Source organism: Aedes albopictus, chromosome 2 (assembly GCF_035046485.1).
Source record: "Aedes albopictus strain Foshan chromosome 2, AalbF5, whole genome shotgun sequence".
Taxonomy (NCBI): Eukaryota; Metazoa; Arthropoda; class Insecta; order Diptera; family Culicidae; genus Aedes; species Aedes albopictus.
This window is the reverse complement of record NC_085137.1, coordinates 137,425,380-137,446,071: the sequence shown is the minus strand read 5'-3', so window position 1 is coordinate 137,446,071 and position 20,692 is coordinate 137,425,380. Positions and strand designations below refer to the sequence as shown.

Below are 20,692 nucleotides of genomic sequence, written 5' to 3'. Positions count from 1 at the left end.
TCGTTGCTACTATTACGTCTACTTACCTACCTAGCATGGACGGTCGCCAGGAACATACCACCTACCTGTGGTAAAATAAGGTATCGCAGGCGTATCCATGGCGAAGACGAGAAATAATAATGCGAATGGAATGAGCTTTTTTTATTGTCAAAATATATACTCACTTTTGATTGATGATAATTGAGTTGTTGTAAAAGACTGTTTTTGTTTTACCATTTGATACCTTTGATTCCTTCAAACTGATAGAATGTATCTAAATCTCTAATTCTCTGTATACTAAGCACCTATACTAAGCAAACAGTAAGGGCCGTATGTTGTCATTCTTTGCATAGATGATCGTAAAATTTGTAAAGGCTTATTCATAAATATTAGCGAAATTGCCCTGGCAGTATAAATATGACTGACGGACGTCATGTGATCGAACAGTGGAAGCAGCACTACAACGAACACCACAATGATGCGGAGAGCGCAGATATGGAGGTTCAAGCCAACGCCAACGAGAGAAATGACTACGTCAGTACAGTAATGAGCAACAACGTACCAACACCCACGTTGAGGGAAGTTAAGGAAGTTAAGTTAATAATTTAATTAATAAGGAAGGTATCGGAGCTGAACACATCAAGATGGGCCGGGAAAAGTTGGTCACCTGCCTGCACCAGCTAACACTCCAGATCTAAGAAACTGAACATGATGTGATATCCCACATCATCTTCCGTCGTCTTTCACACAAAGTTGATAAATTTGAGGGAAGCCGACTTCGTTGACGGCCGCTCGACATCGGACCAAGTCTTTACCGTGTGACAAATCCTCCAAAAATGCCGCGAATACCAGGTAAGGATTTCGGGCGATCTGTCTAATTCGTTTGAATCTCGCTGGGGACTATGACAAGGTGATGAACTCTCATGCCTGCTGTTCAACATCGCCCTTCTTCTTCTTATTTTTCTTCTTCTTCTTTATGGCTCTACGTCCCCACTGGGACTTGGCCTGCCTCGCTTCAACTTAGTGTTCTTTGAGCACTTCTACAGTTATTAATTGAAGGGCTTCCTTTGCCTGCTATTGCATGAATTTGTATATTGTGAGGCAAGTACAATGATACATTATGCCCAGAGTGTCGAGAAAATTTTCCCGACCGGATCGGGAATCGAACCCGCCGTCTCCGGATTGGCGATCCATACCCAAGTAACCATAACGCTGGATATGGAGCATTAATTTCGCTTTATAGTGTATTATATGACATGCGATATAAAGTTGTTTTGTCATTTAGGTACCATTAAAGTAGGTTTAAAGTCGAAAGTGGCGCTACTATTGTTGATTTAAAGCAAGCTTTACTGTGGTGATTGCTAAAGCATATAAAATGCTTGTACCATATAGCTAATGCAATGAAATCGTATGGAATGTATACTTAAGACATCATGTCAACAAAGGGAAAAAAGTATTTTTGTCATTTTTCTATCTATTTTTATCTACCAATACCTGCTCCGATACTCTCACTCTGATTTTTTTTTATTGTATTTCGGGAATTGAACCAAGACTGCTGAAACTAGACACGGAGGAAGTCGGACGCGTTAACGCTGTGTGCTACAATGACCATGTATTTTGCACCTGGAAAAATGTGCAACATAAAGTAACGTTTACTCAGCTCGTGCCTTATTGAATTGTGTTTTCAGCTCTAAAAGTTGTGCTGGGGTCGGCATTCTATCAGTTATCTCACTCTCCCAAACTCATCCTAGTCGAAAACAAGCGATTACAGAACTGATTGATTCCACAAACGAAGGTATAAAGATATAAATTCGTCTGTATTGATTCTGTTCTTTTTGTTTTCATACGTGGTTAAAAAAACACAATAAATAAGAAAAAATACAAGGAGCGCAGCGCTTTAATCCTTTCTTTTATGAAATCGAAGCACTATGTTAAATAAGGAAACCAATACCCTACATAAGTTTTGTTCCCTCAGCATCTGATTGTTTTCATGTCACAACCAGAAACCCAAAAACCCATACATAATATAAATTTTCAAACTGCAACATCTGAGCATGATAATCTAAGTGCTACGCAACAAACCATGAAAATTTGGGTTTGTTTTTCTTTTCTTTTGAATAGTTTGAAAAATGTTTTACAATTTTTTTTTTCGAACTGAGTTTTTTTTTCTGTTTACAGTGATGGAAGTAAAGACATATATAAAGTAATAAATGCTTGCATTATTGATTGCCATAAAGCTTTTAACATGATAATGCAATGAAGCATTAAACAACGGCCCTATAGAACTATACCTTACTGTCAAAATCCCATAATGCTTCAATGCTTTCATAATGTAGATTGAACGCCTCATTACTTGACTGATGTAGAATAAAAGTTATCTTGAATTAGCTAAACTATAATACGATTGAATTAATGTTATGATATAATGCTTGTGGTTACTTGGGTAGCCTTAACCACTAGGCTAGCTGGAGACCCCTGGAAGGTGTTATACGACGAACCAGGCTCAAAAGTCGATGCAAAATTTTCACGAAATCCAGCCAATCTGTCTATTTTGCGGATGATATGGAAAATATCCATTGGATATTATTGCAAGAACATTTGGAACGGTGGCAGAACTGTATACCCGCCTTAAGCGTGAGGCATCAAAGGTTGGATACACGGTAAACGCTTCGAAAACGAAGTACACGTTGGGAAGCGGAACCACGAACGACCGGGCAAGCCTAGGCAGCAGTGTTACGATAGACAGGGACACTTTCGAGGTGGTGAAGGACCTCATCTACCTCGGGTCCTTATAAACGGCAGACAACAACGTTAGCCGCAAAATTTGAAGACGCTTCAACAGTGGAAGTCGGGCATACTATGGGCTCCACAAGAATCTACGGTCGATGAGATTCACCCTCACGCCAAATGTACCATGTACAAAACGCTGATAAGACCGGTGATTCTGTACGGGCCCGCGACCTGGACTATGTTCAAGGAGGACATCCCAGTCAACCAGTAATCGTATAAGATGTTGTATAGCATGTTAAAGTGGGGGCGATACGCGTACATTTTACATGCGCCTAAATGGAGGCATGCACGCATATGGCCTCCACTTTATCATCTTATGCAACTTTTTTACGAGTACTGGTTGTCTGGGATGCAAGCAATTTAAGTGTGGTCTATGCGAAATCTATTGGAGGGATCTCGCAAAGTGGTTAATCAGGTAACGACAACGAATTTCTAAGGGCCGATTTCTTCGCCCTGGCTTATGCGTTAAGACAGGTTTAACTATATGGGTAAGCCTGGCTTACCGGTTAAGCCGAGGTGAAGAAATCGGCCCTAAGAGCTTTAATTCTCAAACCACGCGCTACCAGCTCTTTCGGGGTCACCGGATAAACAGAAACAGAAACTATAAGTTTCGCGAAACAGAACTATAAGTTTCGGGTGCATGATAGTATTTGAGAGATTGAATTAAAACAGATAATAAATAAATCTAAAGAAAATCATCAGAAACTAAGTAGTTTTTTTTTCTGAAGTTCCGTTGGAAATTCCTCCAGAAGTTGCACTGGAAGTTCCTCCCTGGGCTTGGATTATATCTTCCAGGAAGCTTTGATTTCAGGCATGTGGTCGATGTGCTTTGCAGTAATGATTGGAATAGCTGAATGTATAATCAATGGCAAACAATTCTGTAATAATCGGATCTTCAAGTCATCTGATATAGTTATGCTGATCATGATGCTGCATAGTATATCGACCATTTGTCGAAGTCATTTATGTGGTTGGAAAATATAATTCCAAGTTGGTGAGAATATTACAAACTGAGGGAGGGTAATAGGCCCAGTCAGACCCCTAAATGGGCAATGTGGGTTAGTATATGGGAATGCCATTGAAGGTTTGTAATATTCTCCGAGGCTTTCGAAATCCAACAGGGCGCGTCCCCGGGTTGCCGTTAGGGGGAAAAGGTAGATTTTTCGCATTTGTACTGTAATTAGCCAATGTGATATTATCTCCTATGGTGTTGTAGTGCGAATGAATGATTTCATTCTATGGGAATTCGAACCTTGTATTAATTGTATTGTTTATTAACTTCAATTTTCTAAGCTTGACAAGGTTTTGAAGACAAACATGAGATGAGAGAATTGCCTAATAGGAAAGTCACATCAGCAAAGCTTTTACATATGCAAACGCTATCCATGGGGTCATGTCTAGCATTTAATATGTATGGCAATGACTGGTTCTTACCTAGTAGGGGTACTACAATACCACGCGGACAATTCGATTGTAGGCTTAATTGGGGATAATATATTTTCCAGAACTGAAGGGACATTTTTTCAGGGGTGACTGGTGAGTCGGAGAGGGTAGAAGTTTCCGTTTGTTATAATTGACAAAATAAACAATCGGGCGCTTTTTCTTTCCATGACTTGCTTAGCATTTTGTGGATTATTGCTTTTTGGTTTTGGAAAGTATGCGATTCACTATTGAGCCTTAAAGTTATTTTGCATCTGAATAGCATTGATATTGTCAAGTCTGTACCAACACCCTAATCCCACACCAAAATACCCTTTTCCTATCCCATGGCGTTTATGTGGTCAGCAAAGACTATTCAGCCATTACCCCTCCTTATCATCGGCTTTGGACTGACTTGCGCTCTCATTGCCCCACCAAATGCTGCAAAATGAAAATGAAAATGAAAGAAGTTGCACTGGAAGTTCCTCTAGCAGTTTCGCTTGGAATTACTCTAGTAGTACCACAGGCAATTTCTCTATGTAGGAGTTCCTTTAGCGATTACTCACAAGGAGTTCCAAAGAAAATTCCTCCAGGAGTTCCGTCGATTATTCTCTAGGAGCCCGGCAGAAGTTCAGCGGGGAATTCTTCGCTAAGTTCCACCGGCAATTTCTTCAAGAGTCCCTTCAGAAATTCCTCTAGAGATTTCAAAAACAATTTCCGTGGAAACCTCTAGGAATTCCATCGGAAATTCGTCTAGAAGTTTCACCAAGAATATTTGTTTGAATTTCACTGAAATTTTCTTAACAAGTTCCACTGTTAATTTCTCTAAAAATTTCACCTAGAACTTCTCAAAAAGTTCTGACCGAAGTAGCTTTACAAAAAATTCTCAAAGGAGAAATTCGTGTAGATGTTCCACTATTTAGAAATTCTCGCAGCAGTCCTGTTAGAAATTTCTGTAGGAGTTCCACTGGAGATACAAGTTGAAGTTGCACCGGGATTTTTTCTATGAGTGTCATGACAAAGTTCCCTAGTTGTTCCATTGTAAATTCCTATAGAAACTTCATCAGTTATTTCTTTATAGTTGTTTCACTAAGACTTCCACTAGAAGTTACACTGTAAATTCCTCTGGTAGTTGCTGGAGTTGTACCAGATGTTCTTCTAGTAGTTTAAGAATTTCTAGGAATTCAAAACTATATAAAACAAGGAATTTCTTAGGATTTTCCACCGTACAGTTATGTTCATTAAAATAGCAGTGAAGGACGATTTCCATAAAAATACCATCATTGAAATGTTGTAAGAAAAAATACACGGACACCGCTTTCAGCCCCAGGCTGTACAGACTGAACGAAACTTAACACTAGAAAAAAAGACACACGGAGCACTATTATCACGAAAAGTTTCATCGCTTAGAGCGGGAATCGAACCTTCACCCAATGGTGAATAAAAGCTTATTGATCCTAACCGCAAGGCTACGACCCGCATAAACGATAACCATAAGATGTGCTTAACTACTCATTCGGGATACAATTCGAACAGTATTGTTGATCCGTTTACATTACTGTTCGTGTATGGTGTTGGTTTATTAGGGGAGGCTCCACAAAATGTTATTCTAGTATGAGCGGTTGAACTGAGAATTTGACTGCGACTTAGAAATATGCGAATATTCTCATTGCAAAATTTGTAAAATTTTCTAAGCACGTGGGAAAAAGTTAAGTTAAGGGACCGTCTTCAAATGATGTAGCAATTTAGGGGGAGTGGGAGTCTCCGGTTTAGCTGCGAGCCGTGTATTAGATATGGGATAATTGGTTTCGAGGAATATGCTACGCCATAGTGGATTCTCTCTAGGTATACTATCGAAAATACTTGGGAGTTTCGGTCGGAATTCCCGCAGTTCCTCCGAAAATTTTAGCTCGAATTCTTGCACGAGTTCCATCGGGAATTCTTAAAAAAAGGCCCATTGAAAATGTCTCTTGATGTTTCATCGGGAATTCCTGTACGAGTTCCAATGAAGCAGAAGTATAGCAGCAGCCACCGGTAAATCCTACTTTCTTTTCTGTTGGGTATCACTGTGACCATTTTTCTGATCTGTAGATTTTTTTAAAGACCTTTTAACCCATGCTGGCTAATTTTCTTAATAAATTTGTCTACCTTCCCACTGTGTTTATTAAATGTGAATTTTCGTAAACGAAGGTCGAGTTTTGAAGGTTTCAAAAATCACTTTGAAAGTATTAACCCGAAACCCAACTACCGCCAATCGTGGCGGTTCAATCGAAGTGGAACTGCCGGTTCTCAGAGTAGCTTGCACAGAACTGGATCTGTAGATGTTTTCCTGGAATTTCTTTTTCTATCCCTATGGAAGTTCGTCTAGTAGTTTCACTGGAAATTTATCTCTTCTTCCACCAACAATTTCTTCAGGAGCTCCACAGGGTATTGTTTTACCGGGAAATCTCCTGGTAGTTTCACCGGGAATTCCTCTAGAAGTAGCATGCGAAATTTCTTTAGAGGTCTCACTGGGAATTCCTTCAGAAATTCCTCCGCCAGTTCCCACAGAAGTTCCGTCGGGAATTTCCCCAAGAGCTTCACCGAAAATGGCTCTAGAAGTTGTTGCAATGAAAAGTTTTCCAGGAGTAACACCAGAAATTCCTCTCGATCGAGAATTTTCGCAGGAGATCTACCAAGAACTCATGTAAGAGCTCCATCGCGTATTCTCAAAAAATTCACCGGAAATTAGTTTAGAAGCTCTCCCGGGAATTCCTTTACTAGTTTCGCCGGAAACTTCCCAATTAGATTCACTAGAAATTCCTCTAGAAGTTTTTTATTCTTAATCACTTAACCTAATTTACAGCTCTTTTGTCCACTAGGGTACTACGTGAGCGATTCCAATTGGATGCTGCACTTCCACTTTGTACAGCGCCTAAATGCATTCTATTCTATTCTACTTTATTGAACTGGTTGCCTTCGTGCTTCTTTCACTCTTCTACCCTGTCCATGGTAGAATGGTAAGCACGGTGTTCCTGATGTGTGGCTGCTGTTCCTTTTCCAGTCCGATTGGGGGTCCATTATGAGTTGCGGTTCGCAGATATCCGAGAATTCCGGGTCCGTTAGAGCTATATGCTCCGAAGAGGGTCAGGTGCCAGCTGCTCTCGGGGGGAAGAGCAACTGACGAATAATTGCAAGTGCCGGGGCTGGGTTCGAACCCATGATCATCCGCTTATGAAGCGAACGTGTGGACCACGACCTCTAGAAGTTGCACAGGAAATTCCTCCCGTGTTCGACCGAGCATTCCTCTAGAAGTTGTACAAGAAACTGCTAACTAACTTCACTCCAGAAGTTTCACCAGGAACTCCCGCAAGAGCTCTACGGGAATTCCTATAGACGTTTCAACGGGAGTTCCACGTAGCTGTTCCATCATGAACACACACAGAAGTTCCACTCCCGACAAATTCACAAAATGTGAGTTCTTCCTTCGGAAGGAAATTAAAGGGAAGTTTGATTCCGGAATCAAAGTGGGTCATTGGAATTGGCCATTTTGAGAAAAGTAAGTTTTCGATATGAGAACAATTTAGTTTTCAGACCCAAGTGAACTGGAATGATAGAAAAATATGTCTGAAAGTCCATCCCGGTCACTCAGTGGTTCTAAAGTTTTATAGATGTTCCGGAGAACCGGTTCTGGGGTCAATTTTTGAGTATGATTCAATACCGCCATGCGCTCCTCAATCTGCGTGATTTTTCAAGATACATCATTCTGAGCTGTTTTTGTGTTATTCCAAGTAGCAATTCAAGTTTTATGAATTGCCGATATACTTTTGGCCATTTTGGAACTGAAATGCGGATTTCACGGGAATCGGTTCCGGTGGTTCCGGGATCCATTTTTCGAAGATGAACAAACACCATCATGCGACATATCAAACTTCATAATTTTGAAAGTTATAGCATATTATCACGATGATTGGTCACTTTGGACATTTTGGAATTAGTTTACCGATTTCCCGAAATCCTGATCTGTAGCCAAGTTTTGAAAATATAGCAATACTGTCAACATCGGCATTTTAAAATACACCATTCTGTGCTAGTCTCACGTTGCCTAAAATACTTCTGGCTATTTGGGACCCGGTATACGTATTTCCAAGGAAAGCAGTTCCAGTGGTTCCGGGATCTATTTTTCGAAAGTAAACGAATACCGTCCAGCGACACTTTATTTATTTATTTTTTTTCAAGATGCATCATTCTGAGCCGTTTTTGAGTTATCCGAAATATTTGCTCCTGCGATTCATTCTGGGGTCCTCCAAGAATTCCTCTAGGAACACTTATATCGATTTTTCCAGGGATTCCTCAAGGTATCTCTTTATGAGTTCATCGAGAAATTTCTTCACTGAACTTCTCTTAGGATTCCTCCAGGAAGTTCTGATTAGGTGTTACTAGTAATTACAGAGATTGCAATCCCTCCTTGGATATGATGATGATGATGATGATTGTGTACCCACCTATGGCTGCAAAGTCATACCGCAACGGAATGATCAGGGCTAGGATCAGGGTTTGTTATAGCAGGGTAAGCTAAATGCACTGTAGACCTTCTGAATACAACATGATGATTGTTTTCTCGTGACAAGTCTGGCCACCCCACGAACATTTGCCCGGATACCAGTTCATTTAGCTTCCTTAGGTTAAACCCCCCTCCCCACCCCACACACGATGTATACGTCATGTTCAATTATAAAAGGGCATACTCTCACCGAACTCTCAATGAACTCACCGGAAAATCATATTCAGCTGTTTTTCTGTGTTTGTCCTAGGTGTCAGTATTCAATAGGTTTAGAATGCCCTCAAAACCATATTGCCTGTTCACTCGTTCACACCACTCGCTGAGTCTACGGTCGCCAAACACAACACGGATGCATCAGCAGCGGATTCCTGCATCTACTTCTTTGAAAATGCCAGAGGAACTGACGTTCCCCGCCAACACACCTGAAACACTTGAAAACATGATCCGACGAAACGAAAACAATTATTCGGATGCAGCAGCTGCGGACTCCTGCATCCTCTTTCTTGAAAATGTCAGCGGAACTCATCTCCGACACACGCGAAAACACGATTCGACGAAACGAAAACAATGATCAACAAGCTGTAACTTTTATTGCGCACAGACCCCAAAACTGTATTCCCAACTTTGGGTATCCGCGCCGAAGACCCTGCAGGTTATCTCTAAAAATTCTTCTTGGGAATTTTCTAGAAATTGTTATTGGGATTCATTCAGAAATACCTGGTGAGAATATTCAAGACAATCTTCCTCGGATTTTTCCTCCGGTGATTCTGCCAAGAAAATTTTCAGGAGATTTATTCCGGAAATTCCAACTGAGATCCTTCAAGCAATTGCAACTGTGGTTCTACCATTCCTCCCGAAAATTTTTAGGAAAAATCTTTGGAGGAATTCTTATAAGCATTTTGGGATGTCATTGATTACGAAAAAGCTTTCGACCGTCTCAATCACGGAAACATGTGGGAAGCCCTCCGGCACAAGGGTCTCCCTGAGAAAATCATCGGCCTCATTGAAGCACAGTACAGGGCATTTTCGTGCAGAGTACTGCACAACGGTGTTTTGTCCGATCCCATCCGGGTCGTTGCTGAAGTGAGGCAAGGGTGTATACTATCATCGCTACTGTTCCTCATCGTAATCGGCGAGATCCTGGTAGGTGCGATTGACCGTGCACCAAATCGTGGATTGCTGTGCCAGCCCATTACCATGGAGCTCCTAAATGACTTCGAATTGGCTGATGACGTTGCTCTCCTAGCTCAACGGCGCTCGATGATCTTGCCAATCGCTCCTCAGCTACACTGCCGTAATTCTGCAAAGTGACGTAAGCGACATTGATAGTTTTGGCTCATCTTTTGGTTATTATCTGAGACGAGACTCGCGGAAAGGAAAAAAAGCAACGTCAAGTGCAGCCCAACTGAGCTGTCAGTTGTAGCCCGTTTGATTACGTTACCTAAAACGAGTAAAGTATTGCTATCCGAGATAAATTCTGAAGCCAAAATTCACTCCGAGCAGCATTTCCTTCTCCTGTACTGTCAAAAATAAATTGAAAACAAAATATTCCAATGATTACTTTGCTTGGCGATTGTTGGCGATGCAAAATTTCACCTCTACATGATTTTGTGCGTGAATGGGATTCAGTCACACTACATGTGAGATGATGCGGTCACGTACGTGTTTGAACCACCAGCCCAGAACATGATGTCAACACAGATAGGAAGAAGAAAAAAATAACAAAGTGGAGAAAAAGAAGACTGTCTTCGCGAGTCTCGTCTCAGGTTATTATGCATAAAACTCTTGCTCATCCTCTAAGTTTCTTTCCATAGATGATAGATTACGGCTAGATCTTACATTCTAATACACCAGGCATACCACAGTGTTATTTTTACACCAGATATTATATATAATATACCGAAAAATATCGGCATTTTGAATGGCGCTTACGTCACTTTGCAGAATTACGGCAGTACAGGTCTCACCATCAACGTCAATAAGATCAAATCGTTGGATGTAAACACGGTCAACCCTTCCAGCTTTACGGTAGCTGGGCAATCAGTGGAGAATGTTGAACGCTTCGAATATCTTGGTAGCCAAATGGTGACCGATGGCAGCACCAAGATCGTCATAGGTGCACGGATCAATAAGGCGAGGGCTGCTTTTGCGAGTTTAAGAAATGTATGGAAAAACAACCAGATCAGTCGACGCACTAAAATCCGAATTTCTAACTCGAACGTGAAATCTGTGCTGCTATACGCCAGCGAAACCTGGTGTGTATCAGTAGAGAACACGCAACGGCTGCAGGTCTTCATCAATAGCTGCCTGCGGTATATAATTCGTGTACGGTGGCCTCACAATTGAATCTCCAATGTGGAGCTCCATCTTCGATGCCATCAAAAGCCGTTAGCGACAGAAATTCGGGAGCGAAAGTGACCCACCTCGGCCACACTCTACGCAGGGGCGGAAACGAAATCTACAAGCAAGCGTTAGATAATCTAACTTAGATTAGATTAGAACCCAGCAGTGGCTCATGGCGGCGCAGCCTCAACAACGAAATCAAGCAAATCGACAGAAATTTGACCTGGTTACAGGTCAAGGCGATGGCTGGCAATCGCCCAGGATGGAAATCTGGCCCTCTGCACCACCGTGAGTGTCCAGGACTGAAAGTAAGTAAGCAGTATTCTGGGATGTATCATTGTAGAAAATACAGCAGATATCCTATAGGAAATTGCTGGAGGAAACTGCACAACCATTTCCAGAAAAACCCCATCAGGAATGCCTGGGAGAATTCAAAGAGAAATTTCTTGAAGAAATACCTGGAGGAATATCTAGAGAAATCCCTGAAAGAACTGGTAGAGGTATTCTGGTTGAATGCATATAGCAGGCCCTGAGGGAATCGCGGGAGGAATTCCTGAAAGAATCTCAGGAAGATTTCCAGCAAGAATGCCAGGATAAATTCTTATATAAATTACTACGAGAATTCTTGCAGGTACTATACTTAGAACTTCTGGAGGAAAACTTGCTGGAAGAATCGCAGGACGAGTAAGAACAACCGAATGAATTTCTGCAAGAATTCCAGGAAGATTGCCCGTAAAACTAGCATAAAATGGTGTATAGTTAGGTTTTTTACGCGGTAAATGAAAACTCCATATAAAAAAAATCATCGTCTTATTTTTGCATGATTCGTCGAGAAATGGTGAGACTTTTTTTACGCCGTTTTTTAGATTTTGAACTGAGTTTTTTTTTTCGCGGTACGTATCCCCCGCGTAAAAAAACCTGACTGTATTTCGAAAACCGCGATGTTTGAAATGCCTCATGACAGTATTGCCCTATTTTCAACCAAAGTTATCGGTTCTAATAGAAAATATTTTGTCTTTTGATAAAAATCATGAGTAGGATAGTAAATTTACTGTCCTATACAACATAGCGATGCTTCTCATTCACTCGAAGAAGTGGTGAACACTGACCATGACCTCCATGAATGTTTAAAAATCCAAAACCCGTTGAGAATAGTATTCCATGTCGTGCACGATTTTGTAACAACCGAAATGGAGACCGAAATCAAACACAGATCAATCGCTCATTACAGCGACCAACAACATGTCACCCAAGGGAGCGCAAGAATCCCGAATCGTCCAGCGCGGTAAAGGAATAAGGGACCAAGGGCAATCCATCTCTGCTTCTGACAATACGCTTTTTATATGCTTTCACAGTCACGCAATAGCCACCTAGCGATTGGTCGTCGATTACCTCTACCTACAGGAAGAAGGATCCACGCCACGTAAAAGCTCGGTAAAAGCCAACGAATTGTCTGTGAGCGAACAAGCACACCGGAGACGAGGTTAATTTTTCCATTTCACATATTTTTCACCGTTCACGACAACATGCCATGCCAGAGGCGCAAGCGACCCATTAGTTTATTGGTGAGACGGGGAGCGTCCAGCTCCAGCCACATGCCCAAGCCAGGACCACACCCGAGGGAATGCACTATACTGCCTAGTTAGAGAATGCCATTCTCAACCATAAATCATGGAAAATGGGGACCATCATCGGCATATTTCGCTTCATCATCGTTGTAATAAATTTATGAACTTTCTATTCGGGAGGTGTCATTAGGTGTTGCAGGACGATCCCTGTTTTTTAGTGCTATTGTTTGTTAGCGTGGAGTTTCCCCATGCAATGCGTTGAAAACTACCATTAATTTATTTACGCCATTTACTAACAGCTATTGAGTATTGTCCCGTCAAATTTTGGTATAATCCATTCCGTTTTTGTATTTCGTTGATTCGTTACCAAGCCATTTTCGTGACAGACTATAGTTTAATCCACCTCAAATCAAATCTGCTATGTTCTTCTGAATTCACAGATTTCGACTCGCGGTACTTCTGGAACTGGACCGACTTCCAGTCCTATCTGGACTTTATGCTGGTGGTGTGGGTGGTCGGTGCGGCCATCACCTACCTAATGCTGTCCGTGACTTGGTTCATGGAAACCGTGGGCTTCCTAGCCGTTTTTACCGAAGCAATGTTGGGTATGTTTCGGAAGTCTACAATCAGGTCTGACATGTTCCAGTATTAATCGATGTCCCGCTTTTTAGGTGCACCGCAATTTCTTAGAAACTATAGGAACAAATCGACGCACGGTATGAGTATCTGCATGGTGATCATGTGGACCGCCGGTGATATGTTCAAGACTGGTTACTTTATCTTAAGGAATGCACCGACGCAGTTCTGGATCTGTGGCACGCTGCAGGTGAGTTAGAATTATTAGTGCTAACTGTGAAAACTGTTGCTTTATGCAGCTCAGTGAGAAAGATTTAAAAATGGGACTGATATCGCAACTTTCCGGGTAAATACCAGAGGAGGACTGTTTTATGAATTAGTTAGTATAAAAAAGCTATTGCTGTCTGTAATCGCATAACATCTCTTATGAACTTTCGTTAGTGAGTTGCCTACAGGGTTTGTCAAGAAAAATATCTTTGACGTTTCGTGGCCTTGTTGTTGAAAAATGTTGTTAAGTAAGTGTGTTGATTTATGACTTGATGACGTCACGGTTGCACCCCTTCGGCAGGTCGTTCTGGGATTTCACAGGAATTCTATTTGGGATTCCTCCAAGAAATACTTCCAGAACTCTGATAGGAGTTTCTTCTGGGATTCCCAGGGAGTTTTTGATGAGATTTTTCCAGGGGTTTATTTGAGATTCCTTCGAAAGCTTTTGCCCGGATTGCTCTAGGAAGTACTCCAGGGATTCTTCTAGAGATTATATCCTAGATCTTTTAAATAATTCATTCTGAGATTACTTCAGAAGTTCCTGGATTTCTTCAAAATTCCTTCCGAAATTTATCTAGAAATTAATTCCGAGATTCTTTCAGGATTTCTTTTTGTGGTTTCTCTGGATCTATCTAGGATTTCCTTCTGCGATCCGCAGGGAGCTCCCAGAAGTTACTTCTGAGATTCCTTAAAAATTCTGCTTGAGATTCCTCCAGAAACCCGTGCCAGAATTCCTTCTGAGATTTGTTCAGGGACTTCAAGGGGTTTCTTCTAGGAACTCTTGGAATCCTCCAGGAATTCCATCTCAGCTTCTTCTTATAGCTTCTTTTGAAATGTTTTCAGAAGTTTTTCCGACTTCCTGAAGGCAGTGCTGAAAATTTGATTTCGTCATATCTAAATTGAACCACTTACTGCTCATTTTTGTAGTATTCCTGGAAGGATCTCAGAAGCTGCGGTAGGAATCCCGCATGGAATTCCTGGAATAAATCTTTAATTTTGGAATGAGTTTCTGAAGAAATTTCTGAAGTAATCCCCGAGAGAACTCCTGGAGAAATTCCGGTGTAACTACTGGAATCTGTCAAAATGTCCTGAGAGTTGTCAGTCATTTTGAGGTTAGGTTCTTTGGTGTAATAAAGATTTTTGGCAAACATTTTGTAAAGTCCAAAAGCTGACGAAATTTTTCTAAGCTCGAATCGTGAACAACAAAGCCTGTGGCTTGCAGTGCCCTATTGGGGACTACGAAGCAAATTACCACAGTTGATCATGTGCGTGAAGCGCCGATTTTTTAACATGGGGAAGCATAGGAAGTCAATTTTAAAATTCTTCTAATAAATTCAAAACATTATTTAATTAAAAACGGATTGATGTACGAGTTAAGAATCTTCGTTTTCTACACAATTAGTACCTAATCTGGGAAAAAACTTTTTGATTAAATTTATATGCTAAAAAGTTTGCTAATTGAATTTCTCATCATGTATACCAACCCACTTTTAATTAAATATTGTTTTGAATTTTTTAGAAGCATTAGAAAAATGACTTCCTATGCTTCCCCATGCTAAAAAATCGGTCCTTCACGCATACAGTAAACTTTTTCCAGGTGGCAGCAGCGTACCTTCGAACTCTCGAATTGTTGACTACGAAGCAAATTACCACAGTTGATCATGTGCGTGAAGCACCGACTTTTTAACATGGGAAGAATAAGAAGTCAATTTTAAAATGCTTCTAAAAAATTCCCATGCTAAAAAAAACGGTCCTTCACGCATACAGTAAACTTATTCCTGGTGGCAGCAGCTTACCTTCGAACGCTGCATTCTTTTGATTTTGTATGGGATTTTAACGTTTCTTGGCCTTGTTGTTTACAAAATTTCTGTAAGAGTGAAAAGAGAAGAAGAGAATTTCATGCAGTGACTCATACTCTCGTGTCGTTTAATAATAATGTTTTTTTGGGAAGTGTTTTCAAGAACTGTGACTCAAAGAAGGAGAAAATGTGAAATCTTCTCTGCTCCAGTTTTAGAAGGTACTTCGTGAGATAAAAGCTGTTTGTGTGAAGACTGAAGAAAAAGACGTATTCAACCATTGAATACGTGAAAAAAACGACTATTAGATGAACAGGTGAAGCGGTCCGGTAAGTTTTCGACAAGCTCGGAAGACACTAGAGAAACTGCCTTCGCCGGGAGAAAAGTTGATTTCAAGTGTTACAGATGCGGACGTTTTGGACATAAGCGAGCAGACTGCCCCGAAACCCGGTCAGGCCAAGAGGAAGGATCGAGAAGAGAATTGGAAGTCCGGCGGAAAACCTGATAGCCGACAGAAAGCTGGAGTGAACGTAACGAGCGAGAAATGGCGTTTATTGCGACAATTAGTTGAGTATCAGCAGTGGAAGCAGTGAGTCGGAAGTCGGCAGCCGGCCATGGTAAACTAGGTGATCTACGTACCGGAGTTACAGTGCAACTTGTTTTCGGTGCGACGATTGGATGATAGTGGAATGGCGATGAAGATCGGACGAAGAAGAATGGACGAATCGTGGGCACTGGTCATCGAGCTGGTCAGTTGTGTGCGTTAGATATATCTCTACATGATAGTTAACCCTTCAGCGCGCGCGCTGTTGTAAAAAGTATAACACTACCAAAAAACCTCGCTTTTCGTATACAGCGCGAGCGTGGTGCAGTTTCGGTTGCTTGATGGCGCGCGTCCTGGAAGGTTAACACAGAAGCGAGTGCAATTGCGATGGCGTCCAAACGCAACGGATTCGAATTGTTGCATATTATATTTTTTGCAAAGTAGAAGACATTGGACGTCAAGGCACCGCGAATTTGTAGAGTCTTTGGAAACACAAGATGGTAGAAACTACATCAAAGAAAATTGAGGAAGCGACGTAGATTCATATTCTAGAAGCTTCACAATTCGATGAACAACCAGTGGATGAAGAAGCTAAAGTGATTCACGAGGCTAACAAACCGACTGGAGCGCTCCCTTCGCAAATAGAAGGTGGTACCTACCCTGTAGAAATTTCACGAGGCACAGCGGACGGAAACACAGAATCCTCGGAGGGTTCATAGAACTTATTACTAGTTTTGGAACAAATTCTGGCGATCAAAGTCTCGCAGGTACCAACGAGACGATAGATGAATCCGTGATGATGTATGCATTTAATGCGGAGGCGTGCGTAGATAGCCTACCATCAATCATAGCTAGAGAGCTGAAAAAAACGTAGTGACTGGACGTACTAGAAAGATACCATCGACTGCGAGCTTAATTCTTTACGGAAAATGATACCTGGGAGCTGGTACCGAAGCCTCCGGAAGGAACACTAAAAAAACACGGACACGTGCGATGTATCCAAAGAACTATTTGCTCTTAGAAGGCGAGTAAGCACGATACTAGACAAACGAACGACTAGCATGCAACGCCCAGTAGCACAGCTGAAAACTTTTCCTGACAGCTGCGGCAGGAATCGAACCCATTGTTCTCATTGTTTTTTTTTAACTCACTGGATTGTGTAGAGAAGATCAGAAGGATGTTTACCAAACGTTTCCAGATGACGGATATGGGCGAACTAAAGCATTTCCTGGAATTGTAGGTAGAACTAAATTTCGAGAAGGGTAGAATGAAGATCATGGAAACATCGCACAGTGAAAAAAGGTATAAAACGCGAATAGGATTGTTCGTTTGACCGGGGATATTGGAGTACAAACCGAACACTGCTGCAACATGTGCATAGCAATCTGTTATCAACAAGTTATAAAAATTTTATTCTGTTGCTAACCTCTACACAATAAAGACGATCTATTCAAATTTATTATATACACCATATTCAATTTATTATCTTGTTTACAGTTGCAACACATATTATCATTCCATATTGTTAATATAACATACACCGTCGATTGCCTTTGATTTGCATATCCCAAATGGGTTTTCGACTAATCTGATGATCCTTCAATCGAATGTTTTAAGTATTTCTTGTTCCTTTTTCAATCTTCCTTACGTTTTGCTACCTAATTCAACTGCTGAAACAAGTTAATTATGAAACAAACCATCCTTCTGTAAAAAAAAAACATTACATAATATTTGAAACTCACTTCAAATCTACGTTGATTTTTCAAATATTCAGAGTATGTTTTCAAATCAGTAGCAGTCGAAATATATGAATGATGTTCTAAAATGTGGAATCTACCACTTCTATCTGATGCTCATGGTCTCACATTGGCCAGAATCCAGTCCATGTAGGCACCCACTTTGGTAAAAACGATATTCGACCGGGAGCATTCACCCCATCCGTTCGAAAAGATGCCAAACTGTACGAAGCGCAACCCGTTGAATCGTACCGTTTGACCCAGGGGTCCCCCTCCGTCTCCATAGCAATAGGCCGGCGAATTCTCCGATACCGTACAAAACTGATCGGAACAAATGGCTTTGGGATCGTACTGAGCCCCCGCGAACAATCGGTGACATTTTTGCCGACCACTCACTGCCATAATGGTTGCCTTGCGCAGCGTTTTCGATAGTTTGTTATGTTCTGTTGTACCCCAACCGGTAATGATGTAGCTCCTTAATTCGGTCGATTTTAGTTCGTGGGTTAGTGGAAGACAAATTGGTTGGATGTGATCTGAAATAAATTGAAAGGTTTTAGTGGTAAACTATCATCCGGAAAGAATCGTTTGTTACCTTCGAACACCACATTTTTACCCAGTCTGATTAATGCCATGTTGTGCAATTCAGTTTTTTCGTTGTAATTTTGATGCCAAACTACGCATTCCACTTTGTAATCCCGCACAGGAGGAGCACAATCATGATCGTCATTACAGTCCACAGTTTGATACCAGGTGTGTTCTCCCAAACGCACTATTTCACTAAAAGATAATGTAACTTTGCATTATTCATAGACATCTCCCTAATCTTTAATGTATCTTACGGGATATTTTTGTGAACGCAAATAGCCGACGTCAACACGTAGCGCTTGTTGATGAGTGTTCCAACGCAATTCAGCTTTTTGTCTTTGTAAAGCAGTATCGCCATCCAAGGAAACTCAAAAACCTTTGCAACCTGTCCATAAATTATTCGGTTAGGCGAATAGATGCCACAATTTCTCGGAAAGCTATATGTACTGATTTTGGATGATTTGGCGCTTCTTGGCGCGCATTTATCCGTATCCGGCGCTTGTCTTCCTTTTGGACCCACTACATTTAGTCCAGTCACTGAGCTAATCCAAGGCAGGTAATTGTGAAGTTTAGTGAAGACCGCGTACCCTTCCGTCCGGCACAGTGCATTATTATCTTCTCTGACTTGTTTGTACGACACTATACCACCAACGTGCCAGGCTCCATTTACTTTGAAAAAGATTCCTCCTCCACTATCACCGTTACAAACACTGCTACCATCTAGATAACCTGCGCAGAACATTCCTTTGTCCAAAATTGGTCCAAACACGTAACGATTGCTCGTTAGACATGTTAGCGTATCGACCACTGGAAGCTCAGCTTCCTTCAGAACACTAGATACTTCGTTAGTCTCCGTTATACCCCAGCCAATCACCGTTCCGATCTTTCCCGCCAAATCGTTTCTCGAGTACACGCAAGCCGGTTGGACATACTGACTAAGCTCAACTTCCGAGTCCAGCTCGAGTATGGCAATGTCGTATTTAGGGCTTGTCCTACTATAGTTAGACATCTTGTAGACAGCTTTTATCGAATGTCGCTGTCTGCCTTGAAAATCCTGGTTCAAGTCGTACGCACCTGCCTCGATCAACATGCTCTTACTCGGTAGTTGATAACCGGTGCGTGGATTGATGACACAATGTGCAGCCGTCAGGACATGCGTAGTCGAAATCAGTGTCCCGCCGCAAACGTACGCAGTGAGGGGATGATTTTTGTGGAAAATCGCGACATGCCACGGCCATCGTCCTTTCGACGCACTGAAACCGTTCACTATCAACTGGATCGTCTTCTGCTGCTGGGGGACGCCACACTTAAATTGACTGGTGATTTGGATGTTGATCACAATGAGTAATAAAAAGCGACTGCACTTCATTTCGATAATATTAGACAACTTGATAATTTTACTTATTGAAGCTGATGGTGTCGCTGCCGCCTGAGTTACAAGCTTTAATTTACGAGATAGAGCTGGAAAACATCTACACTTTTTGGAGTCTAGGTATGCAATGGACATATTGAATGAGTCAGTTGCTCTCTACATGCATCATGAACATACAATCGTAGTTATTAGTACTGAATGTTGAACCCTTTTCAATTCTTCGTTACCTGCTTTAAGTGCATCATATGAAAATATCCTTCTTCTACCTACTTTCATTGCTTTGCTCAGATTTGTAAATTAAATTTCTCCTTTTGGGTCATTACCTTTCATTCGCAAGCAAAGTTGTGCTTATTTGCATACCTCGTGCGTGTCATCTGTTTATTTATACCTCTTGGACTAAAGTGACACCGTAGATCGAAGGGATAATAAAACACCAGGCCTGAACCGCCCATTTAGCCGAGGCGGTAAACGCACGGGTATTCAGCATGACCATGCTGAGGGTGACGGGTTCGATTCCCGGTCGGTCCAGGAATTTTCCTTTACGTGCCTGCCACACGATATACACATGCAAAATGGTCATTGGCAGAGGAAGCTCTCAGTTAATAACTGTGGAAGTGCTCATAGAACACTAAGCTGAGAAGCAGGCTTTGTCCCAGTGAGGACGTTACGCCAAGAAGAGAGAGAGAGAGAGCCTGAACCGGGTGACGAACAGAACAATGATGGCTATTAATTCATTCCACTAACAAAATATTCTCATCGTTTTACATTTTTGCTTCATTGCCACCGTTGTATTTCTCCACGAGCAGCATCCCGGAATCGTGTCTACTTTACCCTTCAAAGTGGTTCTGTTGTCATCATATAGGTGATCTTATCATGTTTGATAGCATCTGCTTGCTTCATCTACCGAACAAAGTGGTACCTCGTGTCAACATGCTTTGAACGACTACCACTTGAATTTGCTCGAGTAGTTTTATATGGCCTGGTCTTTGTTGATGGTTACATGGAGATTCAATAGTACTCCAAAGTGTTTCAAAAAATTGTATCAGCCGTAGTATCCATTTAAATCCCTACAAGTAACTGATTTTCAACACTTGAGCTACTCAACCGTAGTCCTGCTTTATTGAGTGCCATAAAACCATTGCAACGGCGAATAGAAACCAATATGGTGTATGCG

At 41.5% G+C, this 20,692-nt stretch overlaps 3 protein-coding genes across 3 annotated transcripts; 1 reads left to right on the top strand and 2 right to left on the bottom strand.

Moving 5' to 3' along the window:
- The first annotated feature begins 396 nt into the window (after positions 1-396).
- On the top strand, positions 397-13,618 carry LOC134288770 (solute carrier family 66 member 2). The gene is made up of 3 exons (XM_062854642.1): positions 397-517; positions 12,942-13,247; positions 13,314-13,618. Exons 1-3 carry the CDS (start codon positions 397-399, stop codon positions 13,475-13,477), a joined length of 591 nt encoding a protein of 196 aa, XP_062710626.1. The 3' UTR covers positions 13,478-13,618.
- A 473-nt stretch (positions 13,619-14,091) lies between these two features.
- On the bottom strand, positions 14,092-18,352 carry LOC134288769 (serine protease grass-like; the record flags this gene model as incomplete). Its single annotated transcript, XM_062854641.1, has 2 exons — positions 14,092-18,094; positions 18,154-18,352. Coding segments are annotated over 2 exons (615 nt in total), but the record flags the coding sequence as incomplete, so codon positions are not given.
- A 30-nt stretch (positions 18,353-18,382) lies between these two features.
- Positions 18,383-20,670, bottom strand: LOC109414703 (chymotrypsinogen A-like). The gene has a single exon (XM_029853533.2). It carries the CDS (start codon positions 19,651-19,653, stop codon positions 18,397-18,399), a length of 1,257 nt encoding a protein of 418 aa, XP_029709393.1. The 5' UTR covers positions 19,654-20,670; the 3' UTR covers positions 18,383-18,396.
- Positions 20,671-20,692: the final 22 nt, after the last annotated feature.